The sequence below is a fragment of the Anomaloglossus baeobatrachus genome, chromosome 4 (genome assembly GCF_048569485.1).
Source record: "Anomaloglossus baeobatrachus isolate aAnoBae1 chromosome 4, aAnoBae1.hap1, whole genome shotgun sequence".
Taxonomy (NCBI): Eukaryota; Metazoa; Chordata; class Amphibia; order Anura; family Aromobatidae; genus Anomaloglossus; species Anomaloglossus baeobatrachus.
Genome location: NC_134356.1, coordinates 168,733,707 through 168,758,559, shown reverse-complemented (window position 1 = coordinate 168,758,559; position 24,853 = coordinate 168,733,707). Strand labels below are relative to the sequence as shown.

Sequence of the window (24,853 nt, the reverse complement as noted above, 5' to 3'; positions counted from 1 at the left end):
CATGGCACAGGGTATTTGCGGTTCCAATGGTATGGAGGGAGCCAAGAGACCATTGTACTGATTGCGGGAACAACAAGTAAAACATGGAATTCTGTGAAATATCCAATCATTCCTTCAGCAGTTAGGCCGGTCTCACATAGGTCAGAGCTGCCAGTCCTCACTCCACCAACATCTTGGGACCAGAGACCCCAAAGAAGATACAGATGCTGATATGGTTGAAGAAGCAGCTGAATGAGATTATCCAGATTTTCGTGGGGCCACAAATAAGGGAAACTATGAAGACACTGATTTTGACCCAAAAATAAGCGAGACTGAGGCACCGGCGGCATGGTAGTCGTTCAAAAATGTAATGGTGAACTTCCTTCACGAGCATAAAGCACCAAACTATAGCGATCTGGTGACTGAGCTATTACAATGCTACAAAGAGTTAGGATGCAGTGTCTCGCAAGATACCTTTCCTGGACTCCCATTTAGATTTTCCCCCAGATAGTCTTGGAGATGTCAGTGAGGAGCACAGAGAGCGCTTTTACTAGCACATTGTGCTACTTGAAGGCCATTATAAAAGGGAAATGGTGCCCAGAAATACTCGCTAACTACTGATCGGGATGAAAAAGGGACAAGCTTGCATCTAAATATTCAAGAAATATGTTTAAAACTTTTTTTTAAAGAATTACAAAAAATATTACATTTTTGTCATTCCTGTTGAAAATGGAAAAAAAAAACAAAAAAAAACACACAAAAATGTGTTACTCAAAGTACTTCCTCGATAGAAATATTCTGACAGCAAATTTGGAATCAGGGGACAAAATACCACGAGAAACAGCAAAGGAAAATTTTAAAGGGCTTGGTTAACCGCATCTCAAATCAATAGGTTTCCCACAAGTAAAATATCGCCTATGATCACATCAGTGCCGTTCCAGCGGTATCGGCTCTATTGGGCTTGTGTGACATTATGTTACAAGATCCCTGTAGCCATCAGCAGCCACTTCACTGTCCCCTCCTCCGGACGTAATTGACATCTGGAGAAAATGAGAGCTGCGGCTACTGTCCAACTTCCTACAGATGTCTGCTTTGACCAAAGGAGAAGGCAAGTGGCCACTGAAACCCAGCAGAGGCACCACTGGAACAGTGCTGGTACCAGAGTGCAGTATAGGTGTTATTTAACTTGGGGGACATGCTGATTGAAAAAGGGGTTGTTTACAGACGTGTGCCAGCTTCTACAGACTTCATGGTAAATTTGTTCTGCACATTCGGGCTGACAAGTTAGGCCGGGGCCACACGGGGACTAATGCGAGCCCCTCGCATGACACTCAGCTCACGCTGGCAGTACAGCAGAGCTGAGTGTCGTGCGAGAGTCCCTGCGACTAAGGTCCAATCATGCGAGCGGGCGGGCACTGAGGAGGAGAGGGATTTATCTCCTTCTCTCCTCCGTAGCCGTGTGCAGTGCGATTTTTCTCTCGCCCCATAGACTTGAATGGGTGTGAGAGAAAACAGGATCGCATTACAGTCGTAGCATGCTGCGATAGTTTTCTAGGTCTGATTAGGGCTGAGAAAATCATGTGCGCTGACACACAGGCTAATATTGGTCCCAGTGGAATGCGATGTTTTAATCGCACTCTACTCGCACTGATTTTCATGCCATGTGGCTTAGGCTTTACAGTTAGCCTGCTATATGGCAATGCTACAAACACAAAGAAAGACCACAATGACATGCTTTTTAGCTGCAGATTTCTTATGGCTATTAAAATGCCTACACAGCTTTTATAGGAAGGAAAAATGAATAAAACAAAAAAAACAAAAACAAAAAATGACTGCATTCTTACACTAACAGACTAATTCTTTAGCTGAGTGGTAAAAGTTGTGGCTGGATTATAACCTAAACTGCTTTGGTGACACAATGAAGTAGTTGCCCCTGGCAAGGTCATAGTGAGGATGCTTAAGACCCTTTGTTTGCCCCTCGGCTTCTGCGAAGTAGGAAATACATCATCTTCATGTAAATCAGTCTATCCAGAAATAAACAAAACTAAAAAAAAAAATACCTGCAGCCGGTACAATTACCAACAAATATGAAAGCTAAATACAGGAGATCAGACTCGCTCACATGGTGAAGACTGATGAAGAATGGAGCTTACTTTGAGTTTCCCCTTATTAAAAGCACAAACAGATACTTGATACGCAGAGTGCCCCATGTCCACAAAAACTACAATCCTTGGCTTCTCCTCTGGGGCAGGCAGATCTTGCTTATAAATTCCATAGGCAAGAGCAACTATATGGAGAGAAATAGAAAACCATGGTACAATGTGAACGGACATTCTGTAAGGAGAGAACATCAGATAGCTTATAAAGAAAGACATACAACTAAAACCTAAACTTTTACCTTCTTGTGATCTCCATCCATAGTAAAAAGGAAAAAACACCCCTGCAAAGAGGTTCTGCAGCAATTCCCATGTAACATCAAACTGCAACAGGCTAATGCACCTTTACCAGATGCTTGCTCACTGCGGATGGAAACCATGCAGTGCTACTGTTTATGAGGCTGCATTTTTACTTTCTTCCAGCCAAACCAACATTGGGCGTGAGATTCTAATTAGGACATGTATAGGAGACCATCTACAAACCGGATGCCAGATGGGCTACAAAGAAAGAATGCCGCCCTACCACCACTACGTGCTCCATGGTTTCCATTTTTAGAAATCCGGTAGAGGTGCATCTACCTGCTGCTATACTGGATGACTTACAGTAACATGGGCCAAAGTGTATGTACATCACACGCTGACATGATTACTATATGTAGTGTACAGAAGATGCTTTGCTGTCATTTTGGCTATGATAACTAGGTTTTCATTTCCAACTAATTAAGCCCACAATACACACCATAACCTCTCTTCTAATTGTGATCCGGTATGCTAGGAGACGTTCCATTTCAGTAAGGATGTATTCACAAACTACAGGGATTGTCCACCTTTGGGGACTATTTTAAGTCAATGCATGTAATGGGGACTAAAAATTATTTCTGCAATTGAGTTTATTAAACGTTTGTCCCTATTCGGCTTTGTCAGGGTCTTTTTGTTTCGCTGCACATTCACCTTTGATGTGGTCTTTAGTCATAAATCAGCTGAAAGCAGCATCGTAAAAAAGAGAATTTTGTTACTTACCGTAAATTCTTTTTCTTATAGCTCCGTATTGGGAGACCCAGACCATGGGTGTTTAGCTTCTGCCTCCGGAGGACACACAAAGTACTACACCTAAAAGTGTAGCTCCTCCCTCTGAGCTTATACACCCCCTGGTGAGCAGACCCAGCCAGTTTAGTGCAAAAGCTGAAGGAGAATAGCCACCCACAAGTAGAACCGAGTAAGAACCGGAACAACCGGAGACTCTGTCCACGACAACAGCCGGTGAAAACACACGGAACAAGAAAATTGCCAACAGGCAACAGGGAGGAAGCTGGGTCTCCCAATACGGAACTATAAGAAAAAGAATTTACGGTAAGTAACAAAATTCTCTTTTTCTTTATCGTTCCTTTGGGAGACCCAGACCATGGGACGTTCCAAAGCTGTCCCTGGGTGGGAATAAGCAGAAAAAACTAAGAAGTAGGCGGAGCCTAACTTCACAAATGGGCGACAGCCGCCTGAAGGATGCGTCTGCCCAAGCTCGCATCTGCCGAAGCATGAGCATGCACTTGGTAGTGCTTCGAAAAGGTATGCAGGCTAGTCCAAGTGGCAGCCTGACAGACTTGTTGAGCCGTAGCCTGGTGCCTAAAAGCCCAAGAGGCACCGACCGCTCTGGTCGAGTGTGCTTTGATCCCCGGCGGGGGAGGTACCCGAGTACTCTGGTAGGCGTCCGAAATGGTCGATCTAATCCAACGGGCCAAGGTCGGCTTAGAAGCAGAGAGACCCTTGCGCCGCCCTGTGGTTAGCACAAAAAGAGAGGTGCACCGCCTAAGCGCAGCGGTGCGAGACACATAAATCCGGAGAGCACGCACCAGATCTAGAGTATGCAGCGCTTTCTCAAAGCGATGAACAGGGGCCGGACAGAAGGAAGGCAAGGAAATATCCTGGTTAAGGTGGAAGGGAGAGACCACCTTAGGAAGAAAGTCCGGGGTCGGACGGAGAACTACCTTGTCTTGGTGAAAAACCAAATAAGGTGACTCCGAGGAGAGCGCAGCCAATTCAGAGACTCTCCTGAGAGAAGTTATGGCAACTAGAAAGGCCACCTTTTGAGAAAGACGATACAAAGAAACCTCCCTAAGGGGCTCGAAAGGGGGTTTCTGCAATACCGTGAGGACCAAGTTAAGGTCCCAGGGATCCAAGGGCCGCCGATAAGGCGGAATGATGTGAGACGCACCTTGCATGAAGGTGCGGACCTGAGCCAGCCGGGCGAGACGCCGCTGGAACAGCACTGATAGAGCTGAGACTTGTCCCTTGAGAGAGTTGAGGGACAGTCCTAGCTGCAGACCGGACTGTAAAAAAGACAGAAGGGTCGGCAACGAGAATGGCCAAGGAGAATGGCCGGAAGAGCAACACCAGGACAGGAAAATTTTCCAACTCCTGTGATAGATCTTGACGGAGGAAGACTTACGGGCCCGAGTCATAGTGGAGATGACTTCAGGAGGAATACCAGAAGCCGTCAAAATCCAGGACTCAAGAGCCACGCCGTCAATTTGAGCGCCGCAGAATTCGGGCGGAAAAACGGACCTTGCGAGAGCAGGTCTGGACGGTCCGGAAGATGCCACGGCATCTCCACGGACAGTTGGAGCAGGTCCGGATACCAAGCTCGCCTGGGCCAGTCCGGTGCAATGAGGATGACTCGACGGCCCTCCATTCTGATCTTGCGCAGGACTCTGGGCAAGAGAGCTAGAGGGGGAAACACGTAGGACAGACGAAACTGGGACCAGTCTTGAACCAGAGCGTCCGCGGCGAAGGCCTGAGGATCGTGGGAGCGAGCCACGTAAACCGGAACCTTGTTGTTGTGACGGGATGCCATTAGATCCACGTCCGGAGTGCCCCACTTGCGGCAGATTGACTGAAACACTGCCGGGTGCAGGGACCACTCGCCACCGTCCACGGATTGACGGCTGAGATAATCTGCCTCCCAGTTTTCTACGCCAGGGATGTGGACTGCGGATATGGTGGACTTGGAGTCCTCCGCCCATTGAAGAATGCGTTGGACCTCCAACATTGCCAGGCGGCTGCGTGTCCCGCCTTGGTGATTGATGTAGGCAACCGCTGTCGCGTTGTCTGACTGGACTCGAATGTGCCTGCCCGCCAACAGGTGGTGAAAAGCTAGGAGAGCTAGAAGCACAGCTCTGGTTTCCAGCACATTGATTGAAAGGGCTGACTAGGACGGAGTCCAAGTGCCCTGTGCTCTGTGGTGGAGATGTACCGCTCCCCAGCAGGATAGGCTGGCATCCGTGGTGAGAATCACCCAGGACGGAGTCAGGAAGGAGCGCCCTTGGGACAGGGAGAGGGGTCGAAGCCACCACTGAAGAGAGCTCCTGGTCCGTGGCGACAGAGCCACTAACCTCTGTAAGGAGGAAGGCCGCTTGTCCCAACAGCGGAGAATGTCCAGCTGCAGAGGACGCAGATGGAACTGGGCAAAGGGAACCGCCTCCATGGAGGCCACCATTTGACCCAGCACCTGCATCAGGCCCTGAGGGAATAACGGCGGGGCCTCAGGATAGAGCGCACCGCTAGCCGGAGAGACTGCTGTTTGATTAAGGGCAACTTCACAAGTGCCGGCAAAGTCTCGAACTGCATCCCTAGGTACGTGAGACTCTGGGTCGGAGTCAGAGTGGATTTGGGAAGATTGACAATCCACCCGAATTGGGCTAGGGTGGCGAGAGTGAGCGAAACACTCCGCTGACAGTCTGCGCTGGATGTACCCTTGACCAGAAGGTCGTCCAGATAAGGAAGCACTGCTAACCCCTGGAGGTGCAGGACCGCAATCACTGCCACCATGACCTTGGTGAATACCCGAGGGGCCGTGGCTAACCCGAAGGGGAGAGCCACGAATTGGAAATGATCCTCTCCTATCGCAAAACGTAACCAACGCTGATGTGACTCCGCGATTGGCACATGTAGATAGGCATCTCTGATGTCGATGGACGCCAGGAACTCCCCTTGGGTCATAGAGGCAATGACTGATCGCAGAGACTCAATGCGAAAATGCCGCACCCGGACATGCTTGTTGAGAAGCTTGAGATCCAGGATGGGCTGGAAGGTACCGTCATGTTTTGGAACTAGGAAGAGATTTGAGTAAAAACCTCTGAACCGTTCCTGAGCGGGAACTGGGACAATCACTCCGTTTGCCTGCAAGGACGCCACGGCCTGCGAGAAGGCGGCGGCCTTGGAGCAGGGGGGAGTCGAGAGAAAAAAAATCTGTTTGGAGGACTGGAAGAGAATTCTATCCTGTAGCCGTGAGATATGATGACTCTCACCCACTGATCGGAGACTTGCTTTAACCAAGCGTCGCCAAAGTGGGAGAGCCTGCCATCGACTAAGGACGTGCCTGGAGCGGGCCGAGAGTCATGAGGAAGCTGCCTTAGTGGCAGAACCTCCTGCGGTCTTCTGCGGACGCGCTTTTGGGCGCCAGTTGGATTTCTGATCCTTGGCTGAGTTAGCGGACGAGGCGGAAGGCTTAGAGGATGACCAGTTGGAGGAACGAAACCTCGATTGATTCCTACCCTGGGCGGGTTTCCTGGTCTTGGTTTGTGGCATGGAAGTACTCTTCCCGCCAGTAGCTTCTTTAATGATTTCATCCAGCTGTTCACCAAACAGCCGTGAACCAGCAAAAGGGAGCCCAGCAAGAAACTTCTTGGAAGAAGCATCTGCCTTCCACTCTCGAAGCCACAAAATCCTGCGGATAACAAGAGAATTAGCTGAAGCCACCGCAGTGCGGTGAGCAGCCTCTAGCATGGCAGACATGGCATAAGATGAAAAGGCTGAAGCCTGAGCAGTTAAGGTAACCATCTAAGGCATAGATTCCTTGGTGAGGGAATGCATCTCCTCTAGAGAAGCAGAGATGGCTTTGAGAGCCCACACTGCTGCAAAAGTCGGGGAAAACGCGGCCCCCGCAGCTTCATACACAGATTTGGCCAGAAGGTCAATCTGACGGTCAGTGGAATCCTTAAGTGAGGTGCCGTCAGCCACCGACACAACGGTCCGGGCTGAGAGCCTAGACACTGGAGGGTCTATCTTTGGGGAGTGAGACCACTCCTTGACCACCTCAGGTGGAAATGGAAACCGGTCATCAGAACCACGCTTTGGAAAGCGTTTGTCAGGGCAGGCCCTGGGTTTGGTCACAGCGGTCTGAAAACTGGAGTGGTTAAAGAACACACTGTTCACGCTCTTAGGCGAGGTAAACTGATGTTTTTCTGCCAAAGAGAGTTGCTCCTCTGACACTGGCGGATTGAGATCCAGCACAGAATTAATAGAAGCAATCAAATCACTAAGATCTGAGTCACCCTCAGAGAAATCGATGGGATACATAGCCTCCGAGCCCCCAGTGAGGGCATCCTCCTCATCTTGAGAGTCAGCTCTTGAGACAGAGCCGTGGGATGGGGAGGGGGAGGAAACCCTGCGCCTTCTCTTAGAAGGACGGGGTCTGGGATCAGATGATGAATCCTCCGTGAGCTCCGATGGACGGAGGTCAGAGGATAGGAGTCCTCTGTCAAGAGTATTAGAGGCACCCTGTGAGGGGGGCTGATGCATATTGATCAAAGTCCTGGACAAAAGCCCCATGGACTCAGCAAATGACTGGGATATGGACCTAGAAAAGGACTCTACCCAGGCCGAGGGTTCAGTCACAGGTGCAGCAGCAGCCTGAGAGACCACTGGGGGTGAGACTCCAGGCTGTGGCACCGCCAAGTTAGAGCAGACATCACAATGTGGATAGGTGCTCGGCTCAGGCAGCAGGAGCTTACATGCAGTGCATGCAGAATAAAGCTTTGGAGCCTTGCTCCTTGTGTGAGACATGCTGCTGGAGTGGGGGCCTTGCAGAAAATGAACCCCAGGGAGAATATACAGAGGTCCACAACCGGAGACCGGCTGTGGCTTACCAGACCGCTGAGCGAGGTGTTGTGTGCCCTGCAGATCCCGAAGCCCGGTCCCCCAGAGCGCAGCACCTCAGCAGAGATGCAGAATGCAGGATGTCCCAGAGCAGAGTGAGCTCTGCCTGAGAAATGGAGAGAGGGGGCGGGACTAGGGGGCGTTCCTATAAAAGAGCGGTGTTCCTTCCCGGTGAAAGACCTGGCTAGTTTCCTGCCAGCGTTGAGAAACATGTGATGGTGTCTCCGCAGGCCTTCTTGCTTTGAATATTTCCCAGGGGGCATTGCTCTAGAATCACTGCGTTGAGAAACACGTGATGGTGTCTCCGCAGTGGTGGATGTTGATCTCCCTAAGGTCAACCATCCTTGCTCACAACCGGAGACCGGCTGTGGCTTACCAGACCGCTGAGCGAGGTGTTGTGTGCCCTCCAGATCCCGAAGCCCGGTCCCCCAGAGCGCAGCACCTCAGCAGAGATGCAGAATGCAGGATGTCCCAGAGCAGAGTGAGCTCTGCCTGAGAAATGGAGAGAGGGGGCCGGACTAGGGGGCGTTCCTATAAAAGAGCGGGAACTAGAGGGCTATAGAGACCTGCAGGGAAGGAGGGACGCCCCAGCAGTGGGGAGTGTCCCTCCCCTGTGTAGAACGGCCGCCGGGAGGAGCCAAACCTGTCCCTCTGCATGAGTGACATGCGAGGGCAGGAAAATTAAACTAGGCCTCCGGCGAAGCCGGGGCCTAAATTTAAGCGGCGAGGCCGACAAGCAGGCACCATCGGCGCGGTTCTCAGGCAAAAGCTAGAGAACCCGCCGGAAAAGTTAAAACAATCACATACAGCATACTCTCCCCTTACAAAAGAGAACCGGGACCCCCCAACATAAACGTCTCAGGTACTTAGCTGCTGAGACGCAGGGCCATGTCCCTGGGGATGAGTGCTCCGGTCCAACAGAATCATTAAGGGGCTGTGGATGGAGACCGTGCTGGCTCCCACTTCAAGCCAGAGTCCAGAAGGGATGGTGAAGGAACGCAGCATGTAAGGCTGCAGCCTTGTAAATCAACCTTAACAACACCGCCGACACAGTGGGGTGAGAAGGGACATGCCGGGAGTCCAGACATGGACCCGCTTTTCTTCAAACTCTTTCCAAAAGTCAAACAATCAGATGAGAATGCATGTGTAAATGTATGCCTCCTGACACAAAGCGATAAACTGGCTAGGACTGGCTACCAGGGGGTGTATAAGCTCAGAGGGAGGAGCTACACTTTTAAGTGTAGTACTTTGTGTGTCCTCCGGAGGCAGAAGCTAAACACCCATGGTCTGGGTCTCCCAAAGGAACGATAAAGAAAATCAGTTACACACTCCCTGTCACACCATTATAGTGAGATGGCTGATTCTCAGTTACCTCATCCTGAGCCCAGCAATAGTGTAACAGACTATAGGAGGCAAACCGTGAACATATTTAATACCACCCAATTGGGAAAATTATTTTTCGTTCAAATATTTGCAAATCAAACTTTTCATGTTAAATTGGAGACAAAGTATAATGGTGGCAGAGCAGCTGTTTTTTTCCGCCCCTCCATTGCAAAGTATTTGGCACTTCTGTTAAGTCCAAGTGGGTGTTACCAGATAGTTTTCACTGGATGAGTGTACTTCTGCCTGTATAATTAGCAGCCAAAACACAACAGAAAAAATAACATGCCCCCATCATAGCAGAGCAGGTTTCTCAGTGTGTTACATGTAAGGATACAGCTCTGGTCTCCTGGTCTAACCTCCTGAATGATTAGAAAGTGCTGGGAGAATAGAGCAAACGACTAACCACTTTCAGATAAGGTTGATGTGGGGAGAGGGAAAAAAGCAGACTTCACACTGTCTGTCCGTAGATGAATCACTGTCTGTTGTGCTCAAAGCAGCCTGTAATCGCTCTACAGTGACAGCACAGCAGGGTACTGTTGTGTCAGACATATGACAGCCAGCTCTGCTCATATAATGAATAGTGATGAGCGAGCACTAACATGCTCGGTACTCGTAATGAGCAGTAGGATGCTCAGATGGGCGCGACTCATGTACCCAAGTATAATGAAAGTCAATAAGGGACTCGAGCAGTTTTCAGGGAATTGTTCTGAAAAAATGCTAGAGTCCTCCATTGACTTCCAATATACTCAGGTACTCGAATCGCACCCATCCAAGCATCCAACTGTTCATTATGTGTCCCCAAGCATGCTAGTGCTCGCTCATCACTAATAAAGAATTTATCTAAAAGGTGCTTGTCATCTGTGCTCTACTCCCAGCCAATGCTAATCACGTAGGAAGTAAAACCAGGAGATCAGATTATCTGTCATTGCGTCTCACACACAGACACCTGCTCTAAAGTGTGATTGGAGGCCATGTCCTGAGTGGTGATGCCTGCTTATGATTGGGAAACTGCTAGCGGTAGAAGCAGTACACACCCCCAGTGAAAACAGATATCACCCACTCGTTCTTAAACATTAACTCATTGGGTGTCAAAAATCTCTGCAATGAGAATGTGAAATATAAAAGTATTTTTTTTTTACTGTTACCTGTATCCACTATTCCATCATAAGCACAGCTTGTGTGAGTTTGAATAATTGATAGACTGTGTAGATACCCACTAGCTCACTCCCCGGTACTTAGTGGATGGCAGGCTGTACAGAATTACAAAAACATGGCTGCCTCACAGCAGTCCACATGATGCACGTGGCATTGCAGCCGAGTCTTTCAGTTCAGTAGAGAGGAGATGCAATAACAGACATAAGAAATAACAGACATAAGAAAAGGTGCGTTCTTTGGAAGAATGCCTTGGTAATTTTTAGACTACCCAGTAAATGTCACAAAAACAGTTAAATGAATACACAACTCAAAATGTGTTTTATGCATTTGCATCAAAATATGTCATCACCACTACTAGGTTATGTTTGCTTAACCATTTGTCAAGTTGCGTTTGTGCCCTGGGATGGACAAGCCTGAGCAACTGTACAAGATCCTCACAATGGAGGACATCATTACATAAAGCAGCGATTCTGAGAGCCATTTTCTTTTCATGCTTCATACCTGCAGTAGTTTCATTAATTAGTCGTAGACAGTTGAGCCCTGCGATCTGTGTGGCATCCATTACCGACCTCCTCTCTGCATCAGTGAAGAAGCATGGAACCTGAACCAACAAACAGCAGCAATGTGAGAACTTGCAGACAAGGTCTCCTTAAGGCTGGGCATTGTTAACCATTTTACTCATCTTGTAGTGACACCAAGTCATGGCCTGGATGAAGGTGGAAAACTGCAGGGTAAACTACATGGTTTGTCTGGTTACCAGTGTCTGCACAGCACCAGATTTACATTCTGGGCTGGACCAGACACTTGTAGTAAGACAATGCAGCCCATACATGCAATTTCCAAAAGTGGCGGGTACAAAAAAAAAAAAAAAAAAAACAAAAAAAAAACAAAAAACAAAAATGACCAAGACAGAAGTAACTGTCCAACCTCTATGGCAGCAGCTTATCCCCTAGTAATAGGATAAAGTCGAGCATGTAGAAATGAAACATCACTATATCCTGAAAGTGGTCATTAATAATCATCAGGCGACTTGTATACAAAGATAGTGGGAGCATGGTCTCCAAAAACATCTGGAGCAGCCACATTCTGTCTCATGTACTGTATATACATTAGAATATCAAAAAGTTAATTTCAGTAATTCAATATAAAAAGTGAAACATTATATAGAGTCATTACATACAGAGGGATCTATTTCATGTGGGTATTATATATATTATATAGAGTCATTACACACAGAGGGATCTATTTCACATGTTTATTTCTGTTAATGTTGATGATTATGGCTTACAGCCAATGAAAACCCAAAAGTCATTATCTCACAAAATTATGCAAGACGAACTGAAAAAATTATTTTAAACTCAGAAATTTTATCGCCTACTGAAAAGTGTGTACAGTAAATGCCTCAATACTTGGTCGGGGCTCCTGTTGCATGAATTACTGCATTAATGCGGCATAACATGGAGGCGATCAGCCTGTGGCACTGCTGAGGTGTTCTGAAGCCCAGGTTGCTTTGATAGCAGCCTTCAGTTCAGCTGCATTGTTGGGTCTGGTGTTTCTCATCTTCCTCTTGACAATACCCCATAGATTCTCTATAGGGTTTAGGTCAGGCGAGTTTGCTGGCCAATCAAGCACAATAATACTGTGGTTACTAAACCAGGTATTGGTGCTTTTGGCAGCATAGACAGGTGCCAAGTCCTGCTGGAAAATGACATTTCCATCTCCAAAAAGCGGCAGAGGGAAGCATGAAGTGCTGTAAAATTTCCCGGTAGACGACTGCGCTGACTTTGGTCTTGATAAAACACAGTGGAGCTACACCAGCAGATGACATCTCTCCCCAAATCATCACTGATTGTGGAAATTTCACACTAAACCTCAAGCAGCTTGGATTGTGGCCTCTCCCCTCTTCCTCCAGACTTTGGGACCGCGATTTCCAAATGAAAAGCAAAATTTACTTTCATCTGAAAACACCTTGGATCACTGAGCAGCAGTCCAGTTCTTTTTCTCCTTGGCCCAGGTAAAGACCCTTCTGGTGTTGTCTATTGGTCATGAGTGGCTTGACACAAGGAATGCGACAGCTGTAGGCCATGTCCTGGATGCATTTGTGTGTGCTCTTGCAGCAATGACTCCAGCAGCAGTCCACTCCTTGTGGATCTCCCACAAATTTTTGAATATCCTTTTCTTAACAATCCTTTCAAGGCTGTGGTTATCCCTGTTGCTTGTGCACCTTTTTCTACCACACTTTTTCCTTCCACTCAACTTTCCATTAATATGCTTAGATACAGCACTCTAAACAGCCAGCTTCTTTAGCAATGACCTTTCGTGGCTTAGCCTCCTTGTGGAGCATGTCAGTGACTATCTTCTGGACATCTGTCAAGTCAGCAGTCTTCCCCATGATTGTAGCCTACTGAACCAGACTGAGGGATCATTTTAAAAGACTTAGAAAGCTTTTGCAGGTGTTTTGTGGTAATTATTCTACTTTTCTGAGATAATGACTTTTGGGTATTCATTGGCTGTAAGCCAAAATCATCAAAATTAACAGAAATAAACGCGTGAAATAGATCCCTCTGTGTGTAATGACTATATAGTATATGCATTTCCTTTTTGTATTGAATTACTGAAATTAACTTTTTGATGATATTCTAATTTGAGAAGCACTTTTAGCTATCTTATAGGTCTCACTGTATTTTTTTTGTTGTTGCGCTGAATTCACACAGTATTTTGTAGTATTTTTTCATTGCATTTTCAAGGTTTTTTTTATGGGAGTAAGGAAGTGAGGTTTAAAGTCAAAAACAGTACAATAAAGCAACAGTCAATTTCCATAGTAAATAACGTTTTAACAGACAAGACCTGCAAGTATGTTACAGTCAGTACCTCTAGCATGAAAGGGAATGCGAGCCTCCAGTAGAACAGATGTGAACTCCTATACGTCATATAACGCTTCACTTTTACGGCTTTAAAGTTGCCTCCCCAAGATTATGTTTCATCATTCTTCACTCACACAGACAATCACAAAGACCCTGACACTTGTTAAAGCGTTGAGTCACTTACAGCAATAACACAGTCAACTACAGGTTTCTTTAAGGCGCTCTCTGCTGTTTCTTTAAGTTTGGTCAGCAGCATCCCAGCCACCTGCTCCGTGGTGAAGTTTTTCTCTTCTTCCAAATACATTACCTAGAAGACAGAACACGTGTTACAAAACGTACGACTTATTCAGATTTTCACACAGATTAACGGAGCTGGAAAATGGAACCTTAAAGAAACTAAACCTTTAGAAGGTCTTTTCATATTTCGGTGCCCTTCTAGTTACAAGCAGATGAGTGGAGGTCTGGGCTCTGAAACCTCCACCGATCACTCACCCCACCCCTTCCACCAAAGGAGGTGCGCATCTCAGCCAACAGGAGCGCATATGCGAGCGAGGGAAAGAGCGAGGGAAAGAGCGAGGGAAAGAGCGAGAGACAGAGCGAGGGAAAGAGCGAGAGACAGAGCGAGGGAAAGAGCGAGGGAAAGAGCGAGGGAAAGAGCGAGGGAAAGAGCGAGAGACAGAGCGAGGGAAAGAGCGAGGGAAAGAGCGAGAGACAGAGCGAGGGAAAGAGCGAGAGACAGAGCGAGAGACAGAGCGAGAGACAGAGCGAGAGACAGAGCGAGAGACAGAGCGAGAGACAGAGCGAGAGACAGAGCGAGAGACAGAGCGAGAGACAGAGCGAGAGACAGAGCGAGAGACAGAGCGAGAGACAGAGCGAGAGACAGAGCGAGAGACAGAGCGAGAGACAGAGCGAGAGACAGAGCGAGAGACAGAGCGAGAGACAGAGCGAGAGACAGAGCGAGAGACAGAGCGAGAGACAGAGCGAGAGACAGAGCGAGAGACAGAGCGAGAGACAGAGCGAGAGACAGAGCGAGAGACAGAGCGAGAGACAGAGCGAGAGACAGAGCGAGAGACAGAGCGAGAGACAGAGCGAGAGACAGAGCGAGAGACAGAGCGAGAGACAGAGCGAGAGACAGAGCGAGAGACAGAGCGAGAGACAGAGCGAGAGACAGAGCGAGAGACAGAGCGAGAGACAGAGCGAGAGACAGAGCGAGAGACAGAGCGAGAGACAGAGCGAGAGACAGAGCGAGAGACAGAGCGAGAGACAGAGCGAGAGACAGAGCGAGAGACAGAGCGAGAGACAGAGCGAGAGACAGAGCGAGAGACAGAGCGAGAGACAGAGCGAGAGACAGAGCGAGAGACAGAGCGAGAGACAGAGCGAGAGACAGAGCGAGAGACAGAGCGAGAGACAGAGCGAGAGACAGAGCGAGAGACAGAGCGAGAGACAGAGCGAGAGACAGAGCGAGAGACAGAGCGAGAGACAGAGCGAGAGACAGAGCGAGAGACAGAGCGAGAGACAGAGCGAGAGACAGAGCGAGAGACAGAGCGAGAGACAGAGCGAGAGACAGAGCGAGAGACAGAGCGAGAGACAGAGCGAGAGACAGAGCGAGAGACAGAGCGAGAGACAGAGCGAGAGACAGAGCGAGAGACAGAGCGAGAGACAGAGCGAGAGACAGAGCGAGAGACAGAGCGAGAGACAGAGCGAGAGACAGAGCGAGAGACAGAGCGAGAGACAGAGCGAGAGACAGAGCGAGAGACAGAGCGAGAGACAGAGCGAGAGACAGAGCGAGAGACAGAGCGAGAGACAGAGCGAGAGACAGAGCGAGAGACAGAGCGAGAGACAGAGCGAGAGACAGAGCGAGAGACAGAGCGAGAGACAGAGCGAGAGACAGAGCGAGAGACAGAGCGAGAGACAGAGCGAGAGACAGAGCGAGAGACAGAGCGAGAGACAGAGCGAGAGACAGAGCGAGAGACAGAGCGAGAGACAGAGCGAGAGACAGAGCGAGAGACAGAGCGAGAGACAGAGCGAGAGACAGAGCGAGAGACAGAGCGAGAGACAGAGCGAGAGACAGAGCGAGAGACAGAGCGAGAGACAGAGCGAGAGACAGAGCGAGAGACAGAGCGAGAGACAGAGCGAGAGACAGAGCGAGAGACAGAGCGAGAGACAGAGCGAGAGACAGAGCGAGAGACAGAGCGAGAGACAGAGCGAGAGACAGAGCGAGAGACAGAGCGAGAGACAGAGCGAGAGACAGAGCGAGAGACAGAGCGAGAGACAGAGCGAGAGACAGAGCGAGAGACAGAGCGAGAGACAGAGCGAGAGACAGAGCGAGAGACAGAGCGAGAGACAGAGCGAGAGACAGAGCGAGAGACAGAGCGAGAGACAGAGCGAGAGACAGAGCGAGAGACAGAGCGAGAGACAGAGCGAGAGACAGAGCGAGAGACAGAGCGAGAGACAGAGCGAGAGACAGAGCGAGAGACAGAGCGAGAGACAGAGCGAGAGACAGAGCGAGAGACAGAGCGAGAGACAGAGCGAGAGACAGAGCGAGAGACAGAGCGAGAGACAGAGCGAGAGACAGAGCGAGAGACAGAGCGAGAGACAGAGCGAGAGACAGAGCGAGAGACAGAGCGAGAGACAGAGCGAGAGACAGAGCGAGAGACAGAGCGAGAGACAGAGCGAGAGACAGAGCGAGAGACAGAGCGAGAGACAGAGCGAGAGACAGAGCGAGAGACAGAGCGAGAGACAGAGCGAGAGACAGAGCGAGAGACAGAGCGAGAGACAGAGCGAGAGACAGAGCGAGAGACAGAGCGAGAGACAGAGCGAGAGACAGAGCGAGAGACAGAGCGAGAGACAGAGCGAGAGACAGAGCGAGAGACAGAGCGAGAGACAGAGCGAGAGACAGAGCGAGAGACAGAGCGAGAGACAGAGCGAGAGACAGAGCGAGAGACAGAGCGAGAGACAGAGCGAGAGACAGAGCGAGAGACAGAGCGAGAGACAGAGCGAGAGACAGAGCGAGAGACAGAGCGAGAGACAGAGCGAGAGACAGAGCGAGAGACAGAGCGAGAGACAGAGCGAGAGACAGAGCGAGAGACAGAGCGAGAGACAGAGCGAGAGACAGAGCGAGAGACAGAGCGAGAGACAGAGCGAGAGACAGAGCGAGAGACAGAGCGAGAGACAGAGCGAGAGACAGAGCGAGAGACAGAGCGAGAGACAGAGCGAGAGACAGAGCGAGAGACAGAGCGAGAGACAGAGCGAGAGACAGAGCGAGAGACAGAGCGAGAGACAGAGCGAGAGACAGAGCGAGAGACAGAGCGAGAGACAGAGCGAGAGACAGAGCGAGAGACAGAGCGAGAGACAGAGCGAGAGACAGAGCGAGAGACAGAGCGAGAGACAGAGCGAGAGACAGAGCGAGAGACAGAGCGAGAGACAGAGCGAGAGACAGAGCGAGAGACAGAGCGAGAGACAGAGCGAGAGACAGAGCGAGAGACAGAGCGAGAGACAGAGCGAGAGACAGAGCGAGAGACAGAGCGAGAGACAGAGCGAGAGACAGAGCGAGAGACAGAGCGAGAGACAGAGCGAGAGACAGAGCGAGAGACAGAGCGAGAGACAGAGCGAGAGACAGAGCGAGAGACAGAGCGAGAGACAGAGCGAGAGACAGAGCGAGAGACAGAGCGAGAGACAGAGCGAGAGACAGAGCGAGAGACAGAGCGAGAGACAGAGCGAGAGACAGAGCGAGAGACAGAGCGAGAGACAGAGCGAGAGACAGAGCGAGAGACAGAGCGAGAGACAGAGCGAGAGACAGAGCGAGAGACAGAGCGAGAGACAGAGCGAGAGACAGAGCGAGAGACAGAGCGAGAGACAGAGCGAGAGACAGAGCGAGAGACAGAGCGAGAGACAGAGCGAGAGACAGAGCGAGAGACAGAGCGAGAGACAGAGCGAGAGACAGAGCGAGAGACAGAGCGAGAGACAGAGCGAGAGACAGAGCGAGAGACAGAGCGAGAGACAGAGCGAGAGACAGAGCGAGAGACAGAGCGAGAGACAGAGCGAGAGACAGAGCGAGAGACAGAGCGAGAGACAGAGCGAGAGACAGAGCGAGAGACAGAGCGAGAGACAGAGCGAGAGACAGAGCGAGAGACAGAGCGAGAGACAGAGCGAGAGACAGAGCGAGAGACAGAGCGAGAGACAGAGCGAGAGACAGAGCGAGAGACAGAGCGAGAGACAGAGCGAGAGACAGAGCGAGAGACAGAGCGAGAGACAGAGCGAGAGACAGAGCGAGAGACAGAGCGAGAGACAGAGCGAGAGACAGAGCGAGAGACAGAGCGAGAGACAGAGCGAGAGACAGAGCGAGAGACAGAGCGAGAGACAGAGCGAGAGACAGAGCGAGAGACAGAGCGAGAGACAGAGCGAGAGACAGAGCGAGAGACAGAGCGAGAGACAGAGCGAGAGACAGAGCGAGAGACAGAGCGAGAGACAGAGCGAGAGACAGAGCGAGAGACAGAGCGAGAGACAGAGCGAGAGACAGAGCGAGAGACAGAGCGAGAGACAGAGCGAGAGACAGAGCGAGAGACAGAGCGAGAGACAGAGCGAGAGACAGAGCGAGAGACAGAGCGAGAGACAGAGCGAGAGACAGAGCGAGAGACAGAGCGAGAGACAGAGCGAGAGACAGAGCGAGAGACAGAGCGAGAGACAGAGCGAGAGACAGAGCGAGAGACAGAGCGAGAGACAGAGCGAGAGACAGAGCGAGAGACAGAGCGAGAGACAGAGCGAGAGACAGAGCGAGAGACAGAGCGAGAGACAGAGCGAGAGACAGAGCGAGAGACAGAGCGAGAGACAGAGCGAGAGACAGAGCGAGAGACAGAGCGAGAGACAGAGCGAGAGACAGAGCGAGAGACAGAGCGAGAGACAGAGCGAGAGACAGAGCGAGAGACAGAGCGAGAGACAGAGCGAGAGACAGAGCGAGAGACAGAGCGAGAGACAGAGCGAGAGACAGAGCGAGAGACAGAGCGAGAGACAGAGCGAGAGACAGAGCGAGAGACAGAGCGAGAGACAGAGCGAGAGACAGAGCGAGAGACAGAGCGAGAGACAGAGCGAGAGACAGAGCGAGAGACAGAGCGAGAGACAGAGCGAGAGACAGAGCGAGAGACAGAGCGAGAGACAGAGCGAGAGACAGAGCGAGAGACAGAGCGAGAGACAGAGCGAGAGACAGAGCGAGAGACAGAGCGAGAGACAGAGCGAGAGACAGAGCGAGAGACAGAGCGAGAGACAGAGCGAGAGACAGAGCGAGAGACAGAGCGAGAGACAGAGCGAGAGACAGAGCGAGAGACAGAGCGAGAGACAGAGCGAGAGACAGAGCGAGAGACAGAGCGAGAGACAGAGCGAGAGACAGAGCGAGAGACAGAGCGAGAGACAGAGCGAGAGACAGAGCGAGAGACAGAGCGAGAGACAGAGCGAGAGACAGAGCGAGAGACAGAGCGAGAGACAGAGCGAGAGACAGAGCGAGAGACAGAGCGAGAGACAGAGCGAGAGACAGAGCGAGAGACAGAGCGAGAGACAGAGCGAGAGACAGAGCGAGAGACAGAGCGAGAGACAGAGCGAGAGACAGAGCGAGAGACAGAGCGAGAGACAGAGCGAGAGACAGAGCGAGAGACAGAGCGAGAGACAGAGCGAGAGACAGAGCGAGAGACAGAGCGAGAGACAGAGCGAGAGACAGAGCGAGAGACAGAGCGAGAGACAGAGCGAGAGACAGAGCGAGAGACAGAGCGAGAGACAGAGCGAGAGACAGAGCGAGAGACAGAGCGAGAGACAGAGCGAGAGACAGAGCGAGAGACAGAGCGAGAGACAGAGCGAGAGACAGAGCGAGAGACAGAGCGAGAGACAGAGCGAGAGACAGAGCGAGAGACAGAGCGAGAGACAGAGCGAGAGACAGAGCGAGAGACAGAGCGAGAGACAGAGCGAGAGACAGAGCGAGAGACAGAGCGAGAGACAGAGCGAGAGACAGAGCGAGAGACAGAGCGAGAGACAGAGCGAGAGACAGAGCGAGAGACAGAGCGAGAGACAGAGCGAGAGACAGAGCGAGAGACAGAGCGAGAGACAGAGCGAGAGACAGAGCGAGAGACAGAGCGAGAGACAGAGCGAGAGACAGAGCGAGAGACAGAGCGAGAGACAGAGCGAGAGACAGAGCGAGAGACAGAGCGAGAGACAGAGCGAGAGACAGAGCGAGAGACAGAGCGAGAGACAGAGCGAGAGACAGAGCGAGAGACAGAGCGAGAGACAGAGCGAGAGACAGAGCGAGAGACAGAGCGAGAGACAGAGCGAGAGACAGAGCGAGAGACAGAGCGAGAGACAGAGCGAGAGACAGAGCGAGAGACAGAGCGAGAGACAGAGCGAGAGACAGAGCGAGAGACAGAGCGAGAGACAGAGCGAGAGACAGAGCGAGAGACAGAGCGAGAGACAGAGCGAGAGACAGAGCGAGAGACAGAGCGAGAGACAGAGCGAGAGACAGAGCGAGAGACAGAGCGAGAGACAGAGCGAGAGACAGAGCGAGAGACAGAGCGAGAGACAGAGCGAGAGACAGAGCGAGAGACAGAGCGAGAGACAGAGCGAGAGACAGAGCGAGAGACAGAGCGAGAGACAGAGCGAGAGACAGAGCGAGAGACAGAGCGAGAGACAGAGCGAGAGACAGAGCGAGAGACAGAGCGAGAGACAGAGCGAGAGACAGAGCGAGAGACAGAGCGAGAGACAGAGCGAGAGACAGAGCGAGAGACAGAGCGAGAGACAGAGCGAGAGACAGAGCGAGAGACAGAGCGAGAGACAGAGCGAGAGACAGAGCGAGAGACAGAGCGAGAGACAGAGCGAGAGACAGAGCGAGAGACAGAGCGAGAGACAGAGCGAGAGACAGAGCGAGAGACAGAGCGAGAGACAGAGCGAGAGACAGAGCGAGAGACAGAGCGAGAGACAGAGCGAGAGACAGAGCGAGAGACAGAGCGAGAGACAGAGCGAGAGACAGAGCGAGAGACAGAGCGAGAGACAGAGCGAGAGACAGAGCGAGAGACAGAGCGAGAGACAGAGCGAGAGACAGAGCGAGAGACAGAGCGAGAGACAGAGCGAGAGACAGAGCGAGAGACAGAGCGAGAGACAGAGCGAGAGACAGAGCGAGAGACAGAGCGAGAGACAGAGCGAGAGACAGAGCGAGAGACAGAGCGAGAGACAGAGCGAGAGACAGAGCGAGAGACAGAGCGAGAGACAGAGCGAGAGACAGAGCGAGAGACAGAGCGAGAGACAGAGCGAGAGACAGAGCGAGAGACAGAGCGAGAGACAGAGCGAGAGACAGAGCGAGAGACAGAGCGAGAGACAGAGCGAGAGACAGAGCGAGAGACAGAGCGAGAGACAGAGCGAGAGACAGAGCGAGAGACAGAGCGAGAGACAGAGCGAGAGACAGAGCGAGAGACAGAGCGAGAGACAGAGCGAGAGACAGAGCGAGAGACAGAGCGAGAGACAGAGCGAGAGACAGAGCGAGAGACAGAGCGAGAGACAGAGCGAGAGACAGAGCGAGAGACAGAGCGAGAGACAGAGCGAGAGACAGAGCGAGAGACAGAGCGAGAGACAGAGCGAGAGACAGAGCGAGAGACAGAGCGAGAGACAGAGCGAGAGACAGAGCGAGAGACAGAGCGAGAGACAGAGCGAGAGACAGAGCGAGAGACAGAGCGAGAGACAGAGCGAGAGACAGAGCGAGAGACAGAGCGAGAGACAGAGCGAGAGACAGAGCGAGAGACAGAGCGAGAGACAGAGCGAGAGACAGAGCGAGAGACAGAGCGAGAGACAGAGCGAGAGACAGAGCGAGAGACAGAGCGAGAGACAGAGCGAGAGACAGAGCGAGAGACAGAGCGAGAGACAGAGCGAGAGACAGAGCGAGAGACAGAGCGAGAGACAGAGCGAGAGACAGAGCGAGAGACAGAGCGAGAGACAGAGCGAGAGACAGAGCGAGAGACAGAGCGAGAGACAGAGCGAGAGACAGAGCGAGAGACAGAGCGAGAGACAGAGCGAGAGACAGAGCGAGAGACAGAGCGAGAGACAGAGCGAGAGACAGAGCGAGAGACAGAGCGAGAGACAGAGCGAGAGACAGAGCGAGAGACAGAGCGAGAGACAGAGCGAGAGACAGAGCGAGAAAAAGAGCGAGAGCAAGAAAAAATATCTTGGAATTGGGATTTTATGGGGAATAGAATTATGTCCCTAGATATATTAGGATAGTGAATGGCACAAGACGTTTGCCTGAGGCTAAGGCAAACAGTTTGTCTATGTTTTTGGGCTGGGAAATTTCCTATTTATTGGAGGGTGATACATAGTGCATGTACAGTATCTTTTGGTGGTTGAAGTGGTGATCCACTATGTGGAGTAGAACTAATTCAGAGTTTATAAATTAATATATATTTCTTAGTGAACATATTCAAGCAGTATCTGGAAAACATCCCATCAATATACGTAAATGCTCGCTATACTGCACTCACTCTTATGCCAGCTGAGCCCGTTGGCAGCTCCACAACATCGCAGGCCAACCCGGGCTTCTCCGCCTGCACAAAGGGATCAGTGTAGGCTCGGCCATGAAACCTCTTGAAGCCTTGCAGTGTGTTCTTTGCATTGGAAATGACCTGCAGGAAAGAGGAAAAGTTACTCAGCAATATTCTCCAGCAAAAGGAAGCAGAAGCAGACAATCACGGTGCTTAGTCGGCAGAATAGTCATTGTAGTAGAGTTCCATTTTCTCATTATCCAGTAAATCGTGAGGGGGGGCTATAAATGAGCAGGGAGCATACGTTATATCTACAGCATCACAAATTGCTTACTTGGCTTTTTGCAGCTGCTCCAATAGATCGGTTTTTAGGACCAAATGAAATACAGGACCTGCGGAAAATAAAAGCACCATTAATACACGAGACACTCGGCAGTGTATGAAGCTGCCCGCCAGATTCATGGTGTAAGTTCCCATGTGCGTGGCCTCTCCTACACTACAGGGAAAGCAGAGCTTATTGCACCGCACAGCAGTTTTGGCCCAGCACATCTGTGGAATCACAGCACACAAGGGGGTTTGTTACCCATTTACCTGACTTCAATGCTCACCTATACAAAATGAGTAACAATACTTTCCATGCACATATTGCATCTAAACTTGCAAACTATGTGGATAAATGTACAGAGACAGCAAGAAAATCAAATATCCTCTTGGAACCAGGTGTTCGCTCTGCTCCTTGGAGCCAATATATCGGTACGTAGTGGAAGCGGCTGCAGAGTATGGAGAATGCCAGGGAGAATGGGACAGATGAGAGATGCAGCATATAAATAGTGTAATTTAGCAGGATTTTGGGGGATTCTCCTATATGTAAAATGCGACAGTGAAGCGATAGTACATCAGAGGATCAAACTAGCGCAAGATTCTGTACTGCCCCGGTCTGATATTCTGCTGAAGCTCAGTGCGAGCAGCAGCTTGATTTTTCAAGCAGATCAGGTCGCGTTGACTCCAGAAGTTCATCTTTTTCCAGCGTGATCCGATCTGTATGAAAACTCAAGCTACTGATTCACTGAACCTCAGCTGAGCCCTGGTACAGGACATTTCTCATTATATGCAGGATAATGAGTGACTGGCCACATATGGCTACTGGGCATCAGACAGCAGAACATTACATGACACATTAACCTGTCCATAATTCCTGACGTTGTGTACTCACAGTATATACTAGTCACATAGCCTATATACTGTCTATAGTATACCACCTGCACAGGCAGCAAAACGATATATACTGGGAGATTTGTGATCGAAAATATATACTATAATGTGTTGGGGTTCCAAGCTTCCATTTGTGCCTCCCCTAACCAGGTTGTAGTTTGAGTCTTTCTTATTAACCCTTATTCCCCCTCAGATCAAGGCGGCAGTATGGGGCCATAATTTGGCATTTGTATGACCAGGACACAGGCTGGAGGTCGGGTCAATGTATCCTGGAACGATGCTCTGACCAGACATGGACATCTTAAGGTACGTTCCTATGATCGGTGGTTGTGGAGCCTTTGAAGTTGTAGAATTTCTGCACCTCAGTTCACTTGCGGTTTTGTGTGCGTTTGTTACACGCGTTTTTGTCTCTGTTACAGCATCTACAGCTTTAAAGCAGCTTTATCATGTGCAATATGAATCTTGTTTTACATTAACAGCTGATCTTTGGGCAACGTCTTGTTTGCTCTCTGCCGGTTCCATCCAATGTTACGGATACCGGATATGGCCGTTTGTGCGTTTATACAGTGTACACACAATTAGAACGCATGTGTGGTTGTTGCTTTATGACTTTTAGATATCCCACATCTGATGCACGTCTATGGAGAACGTCCGAGAAATAGCAGTATGACACAGAAGCACAGGGGATTTCTATTAACCCCATCTACTCTGCTCATACTGTAAAAGCTGCATTATGAAGCAGGGAAAACACGCAGTAACACGCAGCGAGGGCACGAGCCCCTAGGGAAAATTAGGTCACACTCATTTCAGGTTCTGAGTTTGCTTTTTTATTTAAAGTCGTGGCCATTTAATATAAGCAAGAATGTAATAATTAGCGGAGGGAATTAGGATTCTAAACATAACTATACACGGTCTGTCTGTGTATTCTTTATAAAGAGGTCTCTTAAATAGTCACTCCCTTCTGCCCATGGACAGGCCATGACAAGAAGTGGCAAAATGGAGTGTGCGGATGAAGCCAGTACGCTCCGCATCCCGGCACAAGTGATCCTTGCCACCAAACTAGCCTATACGTCTATGTCTAACACTACACATCACTGTGTGCCGAGCAGAATGTCACTCAATGGCCGTGAGTAATCGCAGAGCGAGTGGTGACAGTAACCGCACCCTGCACCGCCCCATGATTGTAGAGCGGCTATGGGACACTACCTTCTGTGTAGGCCCTGCTCTGATAAGATGGACAGAGGTTAAAGCTATTTACCGGCAGATTTCCACTAAATCTACAAAGAAAAAAAAAATCTGTATGGGACTGGTTTCTTGTGTTCTTATTTGGAATGCTACGTTAGGGGTTGTGTACCAAAGCTGCTTGGGAACCAGCACCACGATTTGGTGATACCACTGGTCCAAAGGAACATGGCACAAATAATTTGCCACATTACCAAAAAAAAAAAAAAAATTAACTGCAGCAATCGTTAAAGAATTATGGAAATGGTAACATTACGTTCCTCTGGGTCACACCTCAATATTACACAAAGCAATTGTGTTAGAAATAGTGCATCTAAGGCAACTTAAGACGGAGTCTTCTCCTGGGACAAACAGATCAACTATATAGTGTTGCTATGCAATTGACGAAGAACAGACCGTCACACAACAGCCAAGGAATGTCACCAGGAAT

General features: G+C 50.3%; 1 protein-coding gene across 1 annotated transcript in view; it reads right to left on the bottom strand.

Moving 5' to 3' along the window:
• Positions 1-24,853, bottom strand: part of HSPA4 (heat shock protein family A (Hsp70) member 4) — a 102,261-nt gene that overhangs the window by 45,729 nt on the left and 31,679 nt on the right. The window contains exons 2-6 of the mRNA XM_075344583.1: positions 22,304-22,361; positions 21,970-22,110; positions 13,653-13,775; positions 11,106-11,205; positions 2,133-2,266 (exon numbers count right to left, since the gene is read on the bottom strand). Of these exons, the coding sequence (XP_075200698.1) occupies positions 2,133-2,266; positions 11,106-11,205; positions 13,653-13,775; positions 21,970-22,110; positions 22,304-22,361 (556 nt within the window). The remainder of the gene's footprint in view (positions 1-2,132; positions 2,267-11,105; positions 11,206-13,652; positions 13,776-21,969; positions 22,111-22,303; positions 22,362-24,853) is intronic.